The sequence below is a fragment of the Saccostrea echinata genome, unplaced genomic scaffold (genome assembly GCF_033153115.1).
Source record: "Saccostrea echinata isolate AGI-Se365-2 ecotype Australia unplaced genomic scaffold, CSIRO_AGI_Sech_v1 ptg000010l, whole genome shotgun sequence".
Taxonomy (NCBI): domain Eukaryota; kingdom Metazoa; phylum Mollusca; class Bivalvia; order Ostreida; family Ostreidae; genus Saccostrea; species Saccostrea echinata.
The window spans coordinates 12286503-12306034 of record NW_026889759.1 but is presented as its reverse complement, the minus strand read 5'-3'; the positions used below and the strand labels follow the sequence as shown (position 1 = coordinate 12306034).

The window sequence follows — 19532 nt, the reverse complement described above, 5'->3', positions numbered from 1 at the left end:
CTTACAGGGTGTCCGAAAAGAAAGGTAACATTTTCATACTTTTGGAATGCAGATTTAATGTTGAAAAATTTATATCAAAATATGTACACCTATAAAACAAAGACGTAAGTTTGTTCTGGTAGCATAATTTAGTTAATATGTCAAATAATGTTATTTTAACAGCGTTTAAAGTACAGAGTACCTATTTGTCATTTCAGTAATTAATGACGTTCTCTAAATGACGTCCTATCATCAGCTTCCCTTCCCTAACTCGCACTTTGAAATTGTTAATAACATTTTTACACATTTCTTCGCTGATCTTCTTAACTTCCCATTTGATGTTTGACAAAAGCATTTTGTGTCCATCGGTTTTGGTCTGTAAACAGAAGACTTGAGGTACCCCAGAGAAAGTAATCACACGGGATCAAATCAGGACTGTGTGCAGGCCAAGATTGTCCACAATCCTTCACTTCAGGGTATCGTCGGGAAATCACCTTGTCACTGATGATTTCATTGAAATAATCTAATACAATATTAGATGAATGTGCTGTTGCACCATCTTGCATGAAAAAGTTTGAGATCCTTCCTAAATATGTCATGAACATAAGTTTTAGGCATTCCAGTCTCTGAGGAGGAACGTCTAACTGATTTCTCTGGACTGTTAGCATTTCTCGAAGCGTACTCACATTTTCGTAGCTCCGACTTGACCCTGGCCGACCTGCTTTTGGAGCATCTGCTACTGATCCTTGTCGCTCGAATTTACACAATTATAATCTTGTAGACAGGTTTTCTGCTTACATTACAATTCTAAACTTTCGCTTAACGTCTGTTACACATTTGTTTCATAAAATTGTTTGATGATAAAAAAATGCTGTTCTGACGTGAGTCGCACCATATTGATATAACGTTTAATTGAAATGATTTCAGAGTGTCGGAACATCGTTTGTTTTGGCGCATTATTTTTTCAAATAGTAAAAACTTTCGTTTGAGACCTTTCGAATGATATCAGTTTCATAGAAATAGCCCCAGATTTAGCAAAGTTATCAAAATATTAAAGTGTGACCTTTCTTTTCGGACACCCTGTACTTCGGATGTTGGAACTGACCAAAATTTTCTTGATTAGTAAACAGGATAAACGTTTTTTGAACAGGTCTATTTCCAAGTAATATAAATCGTACGTAAACCAAACTTGCATGGACATTGATCTTTGGATGTACACTAAATAAAAAAAAAAATATGATGTGAAATTTGCCTTACTTAAAAATAACATTCGTCGAGGTGAGCTTCATAATCTTTGATTACCTATGTTTATCGTAGTCATAAGCTGAAGGTCAAGCAGAATTTTTTTTTTACCGAGGGTATTGTTTTTTTTTTTATAAAAAGAAGACTTATTTAGATTATTTTCCTAGTTTTCAATATGATTTTTATATATTTTTTAACTTTCAGTGGGAACTTAGAAATTATACAAAGTAGCCACGATGCATAAGACACAAAAGAAATTTTAGATTATGAAAGATCTGTAGGGTCAATACAGTTTGGCCTCATTAATCCAAATGTTTGTGTACACAAGCAAATCATCTGGATTTAATGAATTGTTGGAATTGCTGAAATGTACCTTTTAGAATAAGTAGATATAAGCAGAGACACAATTGTTATTTAATATGTCTCAGAGTCGTAATTTCTTTTCAATTCACGGTTAGAGAATGATGGGGATTTCTTAGATTGCCAATATAAGAAATCCCCAGCATTTTCTAACCGTACTTATATACTTTAAGTATGCTGGGACAAATTTCAGTAGAAAATTTGTGACCACACACATAGTGTAAATTAACACCACATGGGAAAATATACTTCTACAGTAAGTGTTAATTCTGTTTCCCACAAATTTCTTTCGGAAGATAAGCATCCAGATTATTAGTGTCTGGATTAGTAAGGTTTGACTGTCATTCATAGTGAGTCTATCACTTGTATTTTCAGTATGGTCTGTACTCTGCATTCATGGGTTGCTTTGTATACTGTTTCTTTGGGACTGCCAAGGACATCACTCTCGGACCCACGGCCATCATGTCACTAATGACAGCCACCTTTGCTACTTCACCGATTGAGAATGACCCGACTTACGCCATCGTCCTCTGTCTCATTACTGGCTGTGTCCAGCTTCTTCTAGGTCTCTTTAATCTAGGTCAGTATAATATATAAGTAATATATAATTACTTATTTAAAAAAGAGATTTGCTTAAGACCTGACTGTCCAAGGAGTGGCAAAGATTTTATTTCATTGTTCCCGCTATAAAAATAATTTGGAATATGTTTTTTGATAGAATAAGCACATGGTGAAACATGGAATATTGATGATTTTTATATTATGATTTGTGTTGCTTTTCTGCATAGTAATTTTTATGCCCCACCATGAATATGGCCGGGGCATATAGTGTTTGTCACGTCCGTCTTCCATCCTTCCGTCACACTTTGTGTTTAGCTCTGTTCAAATCTCAGTTTCAAAGAAACTATCCATTGGCAAGATATTTTTATCAAACTTCATATGCTGATAGATATTGATGAGAGCTATGCAACTGCCTCAATGTTTTTGACCTTGACCTTTCATTTGACCTTGACCTCACTTTTCTTAAATTAGTGTTTAGCTCAGTTTTAAAGATACCATTCAAGGTAGTGTAATCAAACTTAATATGTTGATACATACTGATGTAAGCTATTCAACTGCATCAACATTTTTTGACCTTGACCTTTCATTTGACCTTGACTTCACTTCTCTTAAATTAGTGTTTAGCTCAGTTTTAATGAAATCATTCAAGATATTTTTATCAAACTTCATATGCTGATACATACTGATGAGAGCTTTTCAACTGCATCAATATTTTTTGACCTTGACCTTTCCTTTGACCTTGACCTCACTTTTCTTAAATTAATGTTTAGCTCAGTTTTAAAGATACCATTCAATACAGTGTTATCAAACTTCATATGTTAATGCATATTGATGAGAGCTATTCAACTGCATCAACATTTTTTGACCTTGGCCATTCCTTTGACATTGACTCCACTTTTCTTAAATTAGTGTCAAACTTCATATGCTGATACATACTGATGTAAGCTATTCAACTACATCAATATTTTTTGACCTTGACCATTCCTTTGACCTTGACCTCACTTTTCTCAATTTGTGTTTAACTCAGTTTTAAAGAAAACATTCATAATATTTTTATAAAACTTCATATGCTAATACATACTGATGTAACCTTTTCAACTGCATCAGCATTTTTTGACCTTGACCTTTCCTTTGGCCTTAACTTCATTTATTTTAAATTAGTGTATAGCTCAGTTTTAAATAAACCATTCAAAATATTTTTATCAAACTTAAATATGCTGATACGTATTTGTGAGGAGTATTCAACTGCATCAAAAACATTTGACCTTGAACTTTCCTGTGACCTTGACCTCACTTTTCTTAGATTTGCATTTTGCTTAATTTTAAAGAAACCATTTAAGATATATTTATGTAAGTTTATGCACTTATACATAATTTGGCGAGAATTTATTATCTATATCCAACTTTTTAGATTTCAATTTCAATTTTAAAGAAACTATTCAAGATATTCTCATCAAATTTCATACACTAATACAAATTTTCATGTTGCATTACTAATATACCCTCGGCTGGGCATTCATGTCCTATGGACATATTCCTAGTTTCTTTAATGTTTTGTAGGAATACTAGTTAACTTCATTTCATACCCAGTGATCAATGCATTCACTTCTGCTGCAGCTATTACCATTGGTTTTGGTCAAGTTAAGGTAATGATATTAAGAGAAAGAAAGGACACAATATATATGCTGAACTTTCAGGGTCTTATGAAGCATTCACCACCTAAAAATTCCTGTTTTTCCACTTCTTTCTATCTGTTTTTATTTCAGGGGATTTTAGGTTTAAACCATATTCCAAGAGATTTTCCAGAAATGGTTTATGAGACATGCAAAAAGATTCCTGAGACCAAGTAAGCAAACATCCATGCAGTTAAAAAAATAATAAAGCATAAACATTTCATGTTGGACAAAGTCAATTGACAATCATACATGTACAACTGATAAGTGATTTATTTGTATTTTATGTATAAGCTATATTATTATTATTATTTTTTCTTTTTTTTTTTGTTTTAGTGTCTGGGACATGACCATGGGACTGGTTTCCCTCGTTTTGCTTTATTTGCTCAAGGTATGTAAGATATATATATAAATGAAGTATAGATACAGTATTAACATATAAATATCTGGTACTCTACAGTTTCAAGGGCTCAGGGTCCTTGTCTAAAAATGATAAAAATATCTACCTACATCTTTTACATACATATAATAAGAAATGAATGTTTCAGGTTATGATTTTCAACAACTTTAAAAATGTTAGTTGAAGTACTATGATAGTAATATACATACTGGAAAAAATCACTTATTTTTGTGGGGTTGAATTTTCATTGATTGAGGAAAAGAATATTGGTTCCTGAGGATTTGATTTCATGGGAAGAAGTGTATAAGTTGTCTTAATTACATGTGTAATTTTTTACATTTCAGAGAAGACATGAATTATTCATGGGTCTCTTCATATCACAGTAACAAAAAAAATTAACCCCCAACTAAAAGTAGTGATTTCACAGTATATAATTTATATTTATTCTGTAAACAAGACATGCTTATTTCAAACCAGTCAATTTATTGTTGTTAAGTGGTCAAAACTCAGTAAATACATGTATATCTTTTCTAGGCAGTTAGAATATAAATATTGCTATTTTTCTCATTCCTTTAATGCATAGTAATCTAATTGTAGAGAATGCGAAACATTGACTGGAAGGATGACCCAGATGGGCCTGGACCAAATCGATGTGTAGCCATCTGTCGCTACATTATATGGATCATTGGCACTGGTAGGAGGAGTGTTTCTGAGACTATTTAAAGCCAAACCCTACACACCTTTCTCAAGAATAGAAGGGTCACAGTTCAATTTATAATTTTGCAAGCTATCCCATGTAGTGTAGAGTTAATTTTGCTCAAATCATGACCCTAAGGACGACAAAAAGTGGAGGTCAAAGTTTTACTTATGAAAATGAAAGAAAAACTTGAAAATCCTCTTTGCAAGATTAATTTTGTTCAAAACAATGCCCTTGAAGCTAGAGTGAGGCTACAGTAGGGAAATTAAGTTTTATGCAGAGATGTAGAATTCCACAAGAACAATAAGAAATGGAAATATATGACCCTGGTGAGAAATGTGGTCTGTCAGAGCTTCTTATTTCTTTTAATATTCAGCATCCAATGCCATTGTTGTGATCTCAGCCTCTGGTGTAGCAGCCATTTTGATCAGTCAAGGGAAGAACAACACACTCTCTATCACAGGCAATATAAAGCCGGGATTACCTGACTTCAAGCCACCAGACTTCTCGTACAGTAAAGATAACATTACCTTTTCAACTAATGATGTATTCTCAGTAAGTTTTTTTTTTTCTATTTTAAAGCATTTATAAACACATGCATCTACCAATAATATCATGTGATGATATTCTAGCTGTTAAAAGTCATACAGTAAACTATTGATATCTTGAACACGATGGAATTGTTCAAAAACTTCTGCGTATCAAAGGATTTGATGTAACAAAGGTAAAGCTAGAATTCATGATATGTTTGGACCTGCATCTCATTTTGACATATTTCTGCTGTTCTACATGACTCAGTGTTCAAGATAACAAAGTTAAACTGTATATTGTTTAATGAACTGAATGTTTTTTCCTGAAAAACTTTTGAAATAACATAGATTGGTTTAACCATTGTTATAAGTAAGTTAAGGACTGTAATTTGCACAATACAGTAAATCTCGGTTATAAGGAAGACAATGGGACCTTGGATTTGTTTCCTTACAACCCAGATTCTTTATTTCCATATAAGAAATAAAGTGAAAAATTTTCTAGGGGATTCATAAAAAATTCCCTATAACAGAGATTTCCTAATAGCCGAGTTCCTTATATAACCAGGTTTTACTGTCTATTATTACTCATTTACTTCAGGATATTGGTGCTGGGTTTGGAATAGTTCCATTGCTTGGATTGGTAGAACTTATAGCCATAGGAAAAGCATTTGGTAAAACTGAAGACCTTGTATAATTTGTATTTCTATTTGATTTTGTTTATAGCAGCAGATCTGTATAACTTGATTTTTTTTTTCCATTCACAGCACGACAGAATAATTATAAAATATTTCCTAGTCAGGAGCTCATTGCAATAGGTAAAAGTCCTATAAATTAATGTAAATGTATGATATTTGGCAGAAATTGTATTTTCAACAAGTTAGCATAGATATGATTTAGGGCTTTCTGAATATGCTAGTTATAAATATAGATATACAAAACATTTAGCAATGTACTTGAATTAGAGCAAGCTGCTTTCCGCCATAGGTGCTAAATAGAGTACACCGCCAAATGTAATATGTTTACAGTATGTATTTATCAGCATTGTTGTTTAGTTAATGTTTATGTGTATATGCAGATAACAAAGTAGCAAGTACAACAAGTATATACATGTTTATATAATTGAAGTTTAACATGTATTTTTTAACAGGTTTAGCCAACATTATAAGCTCTTTTGTTGGGTCTTACCCAGTGACTGGCAGCTTCTCAAGGTAAATAAATCAGCATCCACTGAAGCAGTAGATGTGTAGTCTAGTAGTTTATTCTACTCTTTGAATCTTTTATTTCATATTTTGATAGACAAAAAATTATATACTGTGGATTCCTTATTTTACGCGAGTACTTAATATCGCGAAATGGCCCAAGGGCGTCAAATTGCGAGAAAAATAATTCGCGAACGTGTGATTTATCTAGAAATTTTACATACATTAAAGCACCATAAAAATAAAAGCGTGTAATTTTATTTCACGAGTGGTGCTCCTCGCGTAATTACGCGATAATTTATTCCTCGCGTATATTTAGGAATCTACAGTAGGTGGAATTTTTTTTTTAAATTTTGCATTGTAAATTCAGTATATAATGGTAACCATGCCTGAACTGTTAATTATTTTGTTGGAATATATTTTTGCAGAACAGCTGTAAATTCACAAAGTGGGGTAAAAACTCCAGCATCAGGGATATTTACAGGTTAGTTTACATTTTAGTTCACCTGAGCCAAAGCCTTAGGTGAGCTCTTTTGATCAGAGTTTGTCCATCATCTGTCTGTGGTCTCTTGTCTTTTATCATTTCAACTTCTGAAAAACTACTTGGGCAATCAATTTTAACCAAGCTTGTTGCAAAGCATTCTGAGGAGAAATCAAGTTTGTTCTAAAAATCTATTGAAAACAGTTGAGCCACAACAAGTCATATTGATTTAATACTATATCAGTGTGGTGTAGGTTCAAGTTTGGTCAAGTCTTGGCTGCTGTGGCTTGGATAGGCCAGTACAGGGGTAAAAGTTTTACATAGTAATATATAGAGGTTTTCTTTAAGAATCTTCTTAAAAACAGTAGGACCTCAGTATAAGTCAATTGATATACCAGTACATGTATAGGCATCCCCATGTACACATAGCATAGATGCAAGTTTAGTCAGGTCATTGTCCATGGAAAAAGGATGGGGGGGGGGAGGGTTCAAAATTTTACATGGGAAGAAATAAGAAAAATCTTTTAAAAAAATTTTAACAAGAATACAGCAGAGCCAGGGTGATTCAGGGGAACATTGTTGCAAATGAACCTCTTGTTTTTATTCTAGAGTGATAGCAGATATATCCATTTTTTATAGAGTGTTTATTGTATTATAGGTGTCTTGATTGTACTGGCTCTGTACACTTTAACTCCACTGTTTTACTACATTCCTAAGTCTGCCTTGTCTGCTGTGATAATATTTTCTGTGATACAAATGGTGGATGTGAGTGTTGTTAAAAAGCTCTGGAAAGTCAATAGTGAGTATAATTCAGAGAACAACATTTACTTTAAAAGAGAAAATAATGCAGTGCAAAAGATACTCACCTAGAAATCAGAATAGACTATAATTTACAATTATGGACTGTTTAGAAGGGAGATATAAGAACTATCAGGTCTGAATGAGGGTTGTCTTCTGAGGGCACTTGCACTTGAGGATGACAACCCTATTCAGACCTGATAATTGGTGATATCTCCCTTCTTAACAGTTCATAATTGTTTTATTATTCTAAAGAATTTAAATTATTAATAAGATAGAGTAGAAAATATCAGTCAAACCTCTTGTGTTCTCCTATCCAATGCTCTGATACCATACTTTCAAAATATGTTGACGTACAACTTTGATGTCGCCGTTAGAATATACTGTTTATTGATCCCGCATATAAGTTATATAATTATAAATATGAGTTATTTGCTTACGACATTTATCCGGTAATTCATTTTCATCTAAAGGGAGACAACACAGTTGTCACCTGCACGCTTGCTTGCGCTATTTCATTGTCATCATCTGAAGGGAGACAACAAAGTTGAGGGAGACATCACGAATTGTCTCCCCGCACATGACATGCTCAAAACCAATCAGACTGACTGGATAATTCTGAAGGATAAAAATACTGATTGTCAGCCTTCAGTATTTTTTTTTTCAGATTTTGTTTTTAGTTTCTGATGAATGTACTTATTGGGTGTTTGAGGATTTTATGTCACTAAATGTATTTAGACCTGTAAAGTATGAAAAAAGAAATTTTTTTTTTCATTTCAGAAATTGACTTAATTCCATTATTTATTACATTTCTGTCCTGCCTGGGTGTAGGGATGGAGGTAAGGAGACTGTAACATATCAGCTTTCTGCTGACACATTTTTTTTTTTAAAAAGATAAAGTAAAACTACATGTAAGTATTGTCAACACAAGTTTTCATATACGCAACAAATATTTTGCATGGTGCATACATGTATATCTATATCATGTTTTAAACTTAATTTCAAACCATGAACTATCATTACTTTTGACAAATCATCCTACAGAACTGTTTATTTGAAATGGTTCATTCTATTTGATGTGTTCTGTTGGCTTTGGACAGTGTACAGTGCTTTACAAATGTATCTGTCAAATGTACCATGTTTGTTTTCATGTAGATGTACCATGTTTATTTGTAGATTCATAAACTTTATGTATTCAAAGCTTTATATGTGGATGCATGTGTAAACTTTCTTCTTTTGCATGGTTTCGTCCATTTTCAGTATGGTATATTGATTGGTATAGGAGTTTCTTTAATCATTCTTCTGTATCCATCTGCAAGGCCAAAAATAAGGGTATGTATTCCTTTTATTGGTATAACTTTTTATTTACTATATACTGTAAAAATGGAAAGAGCGAGATCACTTTACACAGAAAATGGCTCTGTGTGCTAGGACCCCACTTTGCAGGTGCCCTATAGTGATCAGTATGTCAGTCCATCTGTCCATCCATCTGTTAGTGTATTCTCTCTCTCCTTGGTCCAGTCTGGCTCATACTTGACCCATAGAGTGCCTGTAGGTAATGAGCTTGCAGTGACCTTGAACCAAGTTTGTTGATCAAAGGTCAAGTTTTTTTTCGCTAATTAGTGGGTCAGAGGTCAATGTCATAGAAATTCTTTGTGTGAAATCTTTGCAGATATATTCTTTCTCTTAGACTTTTTCTGGCTCATTCATCACCCAAAGAGGATGTAAGACAAAGGTCAAGATCAAAGCAGATATATCTGAGTAAAATCCTTGTTTCGAGCATATTTTCTTTCCCCTTTGTCTAATCTGGATCATACTTCAACCAAAGAGTAGATGTGAGTAAAGAGTGTGCAGTGACCTTGGACTTAATTTCTAAATTAATGGTGAAGATGAGATTAGAACTCTGTGTAAAATTGTGGACTGAGAAAAAACCTGAGTACAAAATGGTCCTCTTTAAATATACAGTATTTTACAAGTCCCTTTTGTCTTAATATCCTTTACTTTGAATACTTAAAGCAGGCCTTATGAGATGTTCACCATCTCAATGATATCTGGTTCCAACTGAATATTTGGAACCTTATATTACACTAAATACATGAGAAAAAAATCATTCACATGAATTCCATGTACAGTGCTTATTATCAGCAATGCAGATTATGTTTAGCATCTTCTGTACATGTAGCATTCAGCTAAGTAATTTTCAAATGAATAAACAAAAAGACGTGTTTATGCAGAAAGAGGGTGGTGATAAGATAAAGGTGTTGATGCAGTTTGAAATTAAATAAAAAAAAATTAAATACATGTACTGCCTTCAATATATTTCTTGCTTTACAGTTTATTTTTTAAATTCTATTTTAATATGAAAACAGTGCAAAAATGTTCAACCATTCTCTCAAGAACCTAGGTGCAAGGAGACTTAATTCAATTTCAAAAATCATTTGTATTAAACCTGTTCAAATACAGACTGTAGATATATGAAGTCACCAGCTCTAAAATAACAATTGCTGATACTCACTAACATTTGATGATTTTACCAGGTAGAATATGGTGATGTTAGAGTCCTGAGGATTGATCAGGGCATACTGTTCCCTTCTGTGGAATATTTACAGGAGCGCCTTATTGAAGAAAACGAAGAGGGTAAGTTTTCATTATTTTACTCAGTGCAATAAAGTAAGAATACTATCAGGTGTACATGAATACAGCTCTTATCATAAAGGGATTCATGTCTTCTTTACTGATGATATTTACAGTATTTACAGGTGTACATGAATATCATGAAAAGGCCATTCCTCTTGTCATGAAGGAATTCATGTCTTTGTGATGACCCTCATTACCTATGATATTTAGCAATATTCTAGGAAGAATGTTTATTTTTTTTTTTTATTTATTGCTATGTTTACATATAATACAAATGTGTATTTTTAAAAATTTTAATCCTGATTATTTTTTTTGTGTGTAGGAAAGAAAAACCATTCTATAGTATTGGACTGTAGTTGTGTGTCTGCTCTGGATTATACGTCAATACAGGTAATACATGTACATATATGTATATGAATAGCAATATAGGTATCAATATGTATGGCAATAGAAGTACTGAATATTGTATTTGTCCCATAGCATCAAAAGTACTCAAAACAAGTGTTAGAGGAAAAGGTAGAAGGAGATTAATTTATTAAGGAAGCTTAACTATAAATTTTGGACTCATTGTGCAAAAAGATAAAGGTATTAGATCAAGACATTTTTCAACATATACAGTGAAACCTATCTAATCCCACATGCACTGGGACACAAATTTTGTGGTGGAATAGACAGGGTGTCGGATTGCACAGTGTAAAGAGCATAGAAAATAGTAAAATAGGAAACAAAATATAGGTCAGAATTCACAGTGTTCACTATATTTAAAATCTTGCAGATGGGGACCGACAAGGTCAGTACTGTACACAGTGAAATACATTTACTATTTACTATTTCTTTTTTCTTTTCAGGGCATTACAGAGTTAATTATAGATTTCAAGAGAAGAGATGCCAAACTAGTGTTTGCAGGATTCCCTGTAAGTATACATGTACAGATATAGACGTATAGTAGGTAATTATTGATTTACCTGGTACATAAGATCTGCTAGTTCAGTCTGAAAAAGAACATTAATATATTGTTTTGACTAATTCCACACTGTTACTAAGACTAATTTCTAAATTAAAAAAATCTGCAATGGAATCCTTTACTTACCAAAGTTACAAATTAATCCTCCAGAATACGTTCGTTCACAAAATAGTAAGGACTTTTAGCAAATTTTGTCCTTCAATCGCACAGTAACTTTACAAGTGATACCGTATAATCCCTATTAACCGGCCCTGCCCCTATAAGCACCCCGCTAGGTCTTTTTCAATTGTCGGGAAATAAGGGCCCCTTGTACGGTGGTTAAAATCATCTAGAATCGTATCGAAAGTCCGCCATAATTTGAAGAAAGTGAAAATGAAACTTAGTTATTGGGTAACTCGTATGTAAAGTATTCCTGAAAGTGATATTTTTAGAATGATCTAATCATTATCAGGGGCGTAGCTTCCATTGTGGCAATGAGGCAACTGCCTCACTAGATTTTTAACCACCAACACTCCCTCCCATGGTTAATAATACATTACAGAAAAATATTTTGTAAAAATTATAATTTAAGCAATTCTATAATGTACGTTCATACCATTAAGGTTCAAGCTCTACCTCCAGTACTGAAAACTCCAAGTAGGCAATGATTGGAAAAAAATAATAAACTGATAAATGTTTGACAATTATAGTTTTGACGAAATAAAAACAAAAGTTAAAAAAACGTGTATTCATCTTAAAATGTGTTAGTTTTAGTAAACATATTTATTAACTCTTTTACCATCGTCGGAAACCTGTGGTGGTCTAGCTTCTCTTATATACCTCGTAGGTTTCTGACGATGCTCTTTTAAATAATCTAATAATACGTGATATCATATCCACGCTATGAAACCGGTAAAATTAACTAAACTTCTGTGCAGGAAAAGTCTGATAAAACACCCAAATCCATATTCTGTATGGAGGGGTGTGTGGTGCTCCCCCTCTATCCCCCCTACCCAGTACCCACCACCACCACGGCGCTGCTCTGGACCTACTTGGGGCCTAAGGTGGCCCCATCCCCCCTGTACCTATGGTTTTGCCTCACTAGAATTTTAAGTCAAGCTACGCCCCTGATTATGTATTTCTGAAAGTGAAAGTTACCTACAAAATTTGTTCTCCTTGTGTATTCTCTAATTTCTCGGTGGAAAAATGAATCATATAGCATAATTTCGATGGATTATCTTAACTTAAAGGAATGTTAGACAGTCTTCTAGTGGTTCTCTGAATTTTCTTTTTTTTCAAAAGATTTTTTGAAGTTAAAATATCTGATTCACATAAAAAGTTATAACTAGAATACCAAAATAACCGCCCCCTTTTGGCAATTTTCTAAGCGCCCGGGGTAGTTCATAGGGATTATACGGTAATACTGTTTTCCCTTCCAAATGGCACATTTGCTTCAGGCTTGCTTTTTTTAATTTGCTTTGGGAAATTCAGATATAATAAAGAATTTTAAGCTAGAATTCAACATTTTCAAGCTCAAATAATTACATGTATACTCATGTAGTTTGCCACTTTATGTGATGGCTCTTCCAAAAACAAAAATCACTGCCAGCTCTTAGCATCTTGTATCAAAACAATAATATTTAACTCTGAGGATTTTTCTTTGTACATGTAAGAAAGGGAAGAACATTTAGGAAACTTGGTCTTTTGCATTACCTTACATATACTGGCATCTTCAAAAATACATACATGTACATGTATATTGTGATAAAGGTCATTTTTAAATCAAATTTCATCAGACTTGGCTTGGTTTTTTTTTGTTACCACACCTGAAACAGTTTAATTCTCAACCGAGTTTTTATATATTAGCTAATGTTGGAGTACCTCTCCATTCCTTAATGATATGTACATGTTTTTATTAGATACAACCTAATTCAGAGAATTTGTGTTCCCCGCTTAAGGAAAAAAGAAGAGCATGCGCAGATTAAGGGGGGGGGGGGGGCTCGGACATTATTAAATGTATACATGTATACTGAAGCAAATAAAAAATGCCAATATGGATATATAGACTTGAATGCTTATTTTTTAATATGTGTACAGAAGATGGTTTTTTTTTTTATATAAAATATTTATAACACTGTAATAATGATTTTATGCAAAGTTTGTACAGGCCAGACATCATAGCTTCTTCACTTCATATGTTGAATACTATCATTTAATCAATCAAAAAAAACATTTCAATAAAAAAAAAAAAAACCACGGGATTGTCCGGGATTTGAACCCAGGACCTCTCATATGCTAAACAAGAATCATACCCCTAGACCAACGAGGTGCTTGATTATAAAACAAATTAAATGCAAACATTAGGTCAATATACATGTACATGTTTATATTGTCAAAATTTTACACAACACATGGTGTCTAATTTAACCTTTACTAAACAGTTCTAACAGATGTAATTAGAATATAAAGTCCGCCGACAACCTGTATTATATGTAATAACTCTCCACATGCTTGTCTGCTAAAAACAGTGCCAGGCGACTTTTAATACAATTAAAAAAAAAAAAAACTGGGGCGGGACACTTTGAGAGGGGCGAGAGAGGCCATAGGGAGTTATGGTATAAAACATTGCAAAAGCTTGAAAGCATCTTGAGATATCACCCGGAAACTAAAGTGTTACACACAGACAGAATTTATGAATTTACGACCTTGATTTTTGACCTCAAAATCAATAGGGGTCTTCCTTAGGCCACAGGGAGTTGTTATGTAAAATTTCACTGCAACAGCTCAAAGGCTTCTCGAGATATCGCACGGAAACAAGTGTTAAAACAGACAGAATTTATGACCTTGACCTTTGACTTTTTGACCTCAAAATCAATAGGGTTCTTCTTTAGGCCATTGGGAGTTGATATGTAAAATTTCATTGCAAAGCTCAAAGGCTTCTCGAGATATCGCGCGGAAATGAAAGTGTTACAGACAGACAGAAATATAGACGGATGGACAGACAGACCAAAATTAAAATTCCCCACTTTCAGTGAAAGGGGGGGGGGGGGGGGGGGACAAAATATATATTCAAAAAATTTGAAGTCTTATATAGTACTGCAAAGAGAGTGTTATTTAATTTAATACCCATTGATATCTCTCAGTAGTTTGGTGTGGAGAATACCTGACTTGCATAGTGAAAGACCAAGATTGATACCCCCACTTTCACTGAAAGTGGGGGATATTAATTTGGGTCTGTCTGTCCATCCGTTCTTCTATCTGTAATTCTGTCGGTGTGTAACACTTTGGTTTTCAAGTTTCTCAAGAAACCTTTGAGATTTTGCAATGAAATTTTATATCACAACTCCCTATGGCCTGAAGAAGACCCCTATCAATTTTGAGGTCCAAAGGTCATGCATAAATTCATACACTCAGTTTGTATGAAACACTTTTGTTTCCAGATAATATCTCAGAATTCATACATTCTGTTTGTATGTAACACTTTTGATTCCGGACAATATCTGAAGAAAGACTTCGAGCTTTTGTAATGAAATTTTATATCACTGCTCCTTATGGCCTAAAGAAGACCCCTTTTGATTTTGAGGTCAAAGGTCATTAATTCATACACTGCAATAGCATAACAATAACGCATCCAAATGATAACTTTAGTTTCCTTTGAGCAAAGAAGAACCCTATCGATTTTGAGGTGAAAAGGTTAGAGGTCAAGGTCATAAATTCATACTTTCTGTCTGTGTAACACTTATTTTCCAAACTAAATATTAAAGCCTTTGAGATTTTGTAATAAAAAATTTCATATCACAACTCCCCATGGCCTTAAAAAAAACACATACAATATTGATTTTTCAGGTCAAAGGTCAAGGTCAGAAATGTATATTGCATATATAGTTTTCAGATTTTTTTCTGTAAGCTTTTGCAATGAAACTTTTGGTCATGAATTTCTTTAACTTTAAAAGACTCCTTGACTTTAAGGCCAAAATCTCAAAGGTCAAGGTTGATATTTTCTTTCTCCATCTGCAAAGTTTTTCCAGTTCTTCCACCCTCTTCTTTTTTCCTTAAGTGGGGGACACAAATTCTCTGAATGAGCTTGTTCTTATTAAATATACTTTATAACATTTTCCCAGTTGTTATAATAAGCTGAGCACCTGGAGAACATGTACATAATGTAAAAATTGTTTTCGCCATGTGAATTGCAACTTTCCATTCCTGTAAAATAATGGAGTGCTCAAAATAAAAGAATGGTGTCACAAGTAGATTTTCAATGCATAATATTTCAAGGTACCACTGCAAATGTTTTTGTATCCCTACAATGATTGAGGGCACTTTTATATATAGATATCTGTCCATTCCTTCCACTTCAAGTCCACTAGTCCAGACTGTTTTCTGAATAAGAAATGTAGAACAATGAAGATTGGTTATCAACAGAGAACACATTTTGTTTTTCAACCAAGGTCATATCAACAAGGTCAAGGTTACAAAACTACAACTTTTGTAAAGCATGGATAGATGAAGCACATAATTGCCCAAATGTTTCCTCAAGAGGATGAGTCTTAACATTAAGGCCTTTTTTTTCATTTGGCAATGCAAATTTCTTGTAAAATTACTGATTTCTGCTTCCTTTACATAATATGCCTTCCAATAGGCCTAAGTATATGTACTGTAATTGTCAGTTCTATTTGGGTCAGTTTTATGTTTACATGTGAGTTCAGAATAGTATTTTGGTTCAAAGGGAAATTAGATACATGTACCCGGTTTTACTCAGAATCATAGCATAGGAAGTACAGCTGCTAAGTAACATTCCAGCTTATTTCTCTCCATCAATTTCCACTGTCATATTTGTAAACAATATAACACAGAACAAAATTGTTTAGACTTTTAAAAGAACCATTTGCATGTAAGAGTTTTCATTGTAGTTGTAATTAAGATTCTATTAGTAAATAGTGCCCCTATGAGGTTTAAACATGACTATTGGTATGTGAATGTTTAAATATTTGTTCTCATAGAAAAAAGTACTGGAACATATACAGAGGGCAAATATCCCAGAATTGCTAGTGAGTTCCACAGTTCAGGAGGGATGCAAGCTTATACAAGGTACAGGTACATTTGTCTAGCAGCAAATGATTCAAAAACTCAGCCTGTGTGATCTGAATGAAAAATTGCAATTATATCAGTAGAATAATCAGTGTATATTTTTATATTTTCAGAACAATTAACTCCAGAATTTCCAGCAGTACAACATACTAAAGTAGAATTCAGTTCTCATCTTTGATAGCTCATCAATTCTCATCAATACTTCTTACAAATACCCACAACTGTTTGTATAAATTAATGTTTTGATATACAGACTTTAGAACTTGTTTACTGTCAACATTTTTAAACAGCTTATGTGTACTTACATGTAACATTCATTTTGACTTAGTTATTAATCACTGATATAAAAAAAAATGTGCCAATGCCATATTTATTTTAATGTTCATGTAATTTTTAAACAGCATAAGTGAACTTACATGTTAAATGCATTTTGACCAAGTTATAAGTCACTGATACAAAAAAAAAAAAAAATGTACCAATGCCATATTTATTTTAATGTTTGTGTAATGTTAATTTTTTCATTTATTTACAAGGCACATATATGGTTCAAACTAATATTGTATGGGGGTACTTTAATGACTGATAAATGTTTTCTTTATTATTCAGATTTACCATATTGGTCTTAAAAATTTTCAGCAAGTCTGAAAATTTGTAAGTCAATACATTGAATTGTTCTGCAGACTGATATTAAAAATTTTGTTTACATAAATATTGTTTCAGTGCACCTAACTATTACTGACTGTTAACTATCTGATATATACTGATTTTTATAGAACCAATAAGCACTTTAACCCTTTAGTATGCCTGTGTAAATTGATTTGTTTTGTTTATATTTAACCAAGTCGGCTCAAACTTCATTATCACAAATATTTACAATGCTTTTTTTATTTTACCTGGTACTTAACGGAGAACAAAATGAGAACATTTCGAATCTTGTTTTGATGTAGAGTAATTACTTAGATGCTGTGCATCAGACTCTCAGGGGAAGTAAGTGTGTAATGAATTGATTGTAAGGAAATGTCCATGTCATATATTTTCTTGAAATGTATAATCAACTGTACTTTGCCCAGGAAAAATGAATGATTTGTGCTATATAAGAATCCTATTTAGACATAGTAATGATTTATATAAGTGATACTATACATTTATTGACTGGGTTCGAGGGCGACATACCTTTTTTCAGACCAAAGAATCACAGTTTGGTTTGAGAGGTTGACAAAACACATTTTGCCCAAAAACACAGTCAATAAATGTTTTGTTATATCTTTTTACTTTTTATTTTGACATATCTTCTTCTGGCTTCCATGTTGTAAATTTCATTTACCCGCACTGCAGTTTAAAGTCGGTCAAGTTCTGTCAAACTCCAACGAATGCAAATAAGATACATGTATAGCCGATCCCGCCCACAGTATGACATAACCAATATCTCATTGACAGGTCCAATATCTCACTCATCAGTCAAACATCGATTTTTTTAATGACCGATCAGTAAAACATTGGAAATGTTAGAATTTTTTTTAGCATAGATTCATATAGGAAACTACTTTTAAAGGTATAAGAATTCATCTTGTCAAACTTCTTTTTAATATTTGACCAACAGAACATTTAATGTTCAAGTGCAATCTAGGCTGAAATGTATATGTGCAATATAATACCTGTGTGTACAATGTAAATTCATATCAACTTATTAAAGTTTTAATTTGATAAGAAAATTCTTTTGATGAATGTAATCAGTAGGTAATATGTATGTATTCTTATGTAATAATGATATATTTTGTTTATTGTGGGTTGTAAATCATTTTGATACTTATGCAATGAAAGCTTTTATATCATGTAACAATAAAGGTTGTTTCAATCCCTGAGCCAGCAATTATTTTATGAAGTTGGAAACTAAGACTTATAATCAAAGGGAATTCCTTCAAGGATACACTCAAAGCAAGATAGTGTGGTGGTCATGCAGGCAAGTTTTATCACAGGTGGCCAGATAGCTCAGTTGGTAGAGCACCTGACTAGTGATTCAGGAGGCCCAGGTTTGAGTCCTGGTCTGGTCTGTCACATCTTTCTCCTAGCCAGTTACATTTTATGCTGTGCCATGACCTGCATGGAAGTGACAGATGAAAGACCTGTCAGGGAAGATCCTGGTATTGTGTCTTGAGGGACTGAAGATCTTTAATTGAGCGAGTAATGTGGCAGTCAGGTTTGATTGCCAGATGCTCCCTTGAGCACCTGAAATGTGAATTCAGGAGGCCCGGGTTCAAACCCTGGTCTGGTCCAATGCATTTTTCGATCCCTTACAGTAGTTTGAAAAATGTAATGAAGATGTTTCAAACTTGTGGATAACATCTGGGCTTTGAAATAATCTGTGGGCAGATTTTTTCCTTTAAAAAGGTTATGTGAATGATACCTTATCATTTTCAAGGCCATAACTCAATGGTCAAGGTCACTAGCTATTCTAGAATAAAACAGTACTAGCATATAATTATACAATTACCTGGTAGCATGTATATGAAGTTTAAAATGCACGATAATGGATACCTGTGTAATGAGGAAAAAAATGCAAGAGATAGCTCAGTTCGTAGAGCACCTGACTAGTGAATTCAGGACGCCCCAGTTCAAATCCTGGTCTGAGTGATCCATCGCATTTTTCTCCTTTCCTGTTATCAAGTAAGAAGATGGGCATATTTGGTGTCTAATCTGAAGGAATAGCATGTATGAATCACTCACAGTTTAAATGTCCAGACAAACAGGTGATTTAGTCGGGCCACAGTTGGACAGACTTTACAAAAGTTGTGCACATAGAAAAATGTTGCATTACTATTATCATTACAATGGAATACTGTGTCCAAAAAATTGAAATACCCAAGCAAGTCTGCTTACGACATTAAATAATCACTAAACAACTATAAGATAATAATAGGGTATAATTAAATGCTAATGTATTTAA

The 19532-nt window shown here is 33.3% G+C and overlaps 1 protein-coding gene and 1 non-coding gene across 2 annotated transcripts in view; both read left to right on the top strand.

The window, feature by feature from the left end:
• Positions 1-18394, top strand: part of LOC133184421 (sodium-independent sulfate anion transporter-like) — a 29008-nt gene extending 10614 nt beyond the window's left edge. Inside the window, exons 4-21 of the mRNA XM_061319491.1 lie at positions 1957-2161; positions 3703-3788; positions 3909-3988; positions 4152-4206; positions 4813-4909; positions 5289-5467; positions 6041-6113; positions 6207-6257; positions 6590-6650; positions 7070-7125; positions 7781-7921; positions 8701-8759; positions 9181-9252; positions 10458-10557; positions 10880-10947; positions 11406-11471; positions 16501-16588; positions 16702-18394. Coding sequence (XP_061175475.1) covers positions 1957-2161; positions 3703-3788; positions 3909-3988; positions 4152-4206; positions 4813-4909; positions 5289-5467; positions 6041-6113; positions 6207-6257; positions 6590-6650; positions 7070-7125; positions 7781-7921; positions 8701-8759; positions 9181-9252; positions 10458-10557; positions 10880-10947; positions 11406-11471; positions 16501-16588; positions 16702-16766 — 1602 coding nt within the window. The 3' untranslated portion in view covers positions 16767-18394. The remainder of the gene's footprint in view (positions 1-1956; positions 2162-3702; positions 3789-3908; positions 3989-4151; positions 4207-4812; positions 4910-5288; positions 5468-6040; positions 6114-6206; positions 6258-6589; positions 6651-7069; positions 7126-7780; positions 7922-8700; positions 8760-9180; positions 9253-10457; positions 10558-10879; positions 10948-11405; positions 11472-16500; positions 16589-16701) is intronic.
• A 172-nt stretch (positions 18395-18566) lies between these two features.
• Trnat-agu (transfer RNA threonine (anticodon AGU)) lies at positions 18567-18639 on the top strand. Its single transcript has one exon. It is a non-coding gene; the product is annotated as a tRNA-Thr (tRNA).
• Positions 18640-19532: the final 893 nt, after the last annotated feature.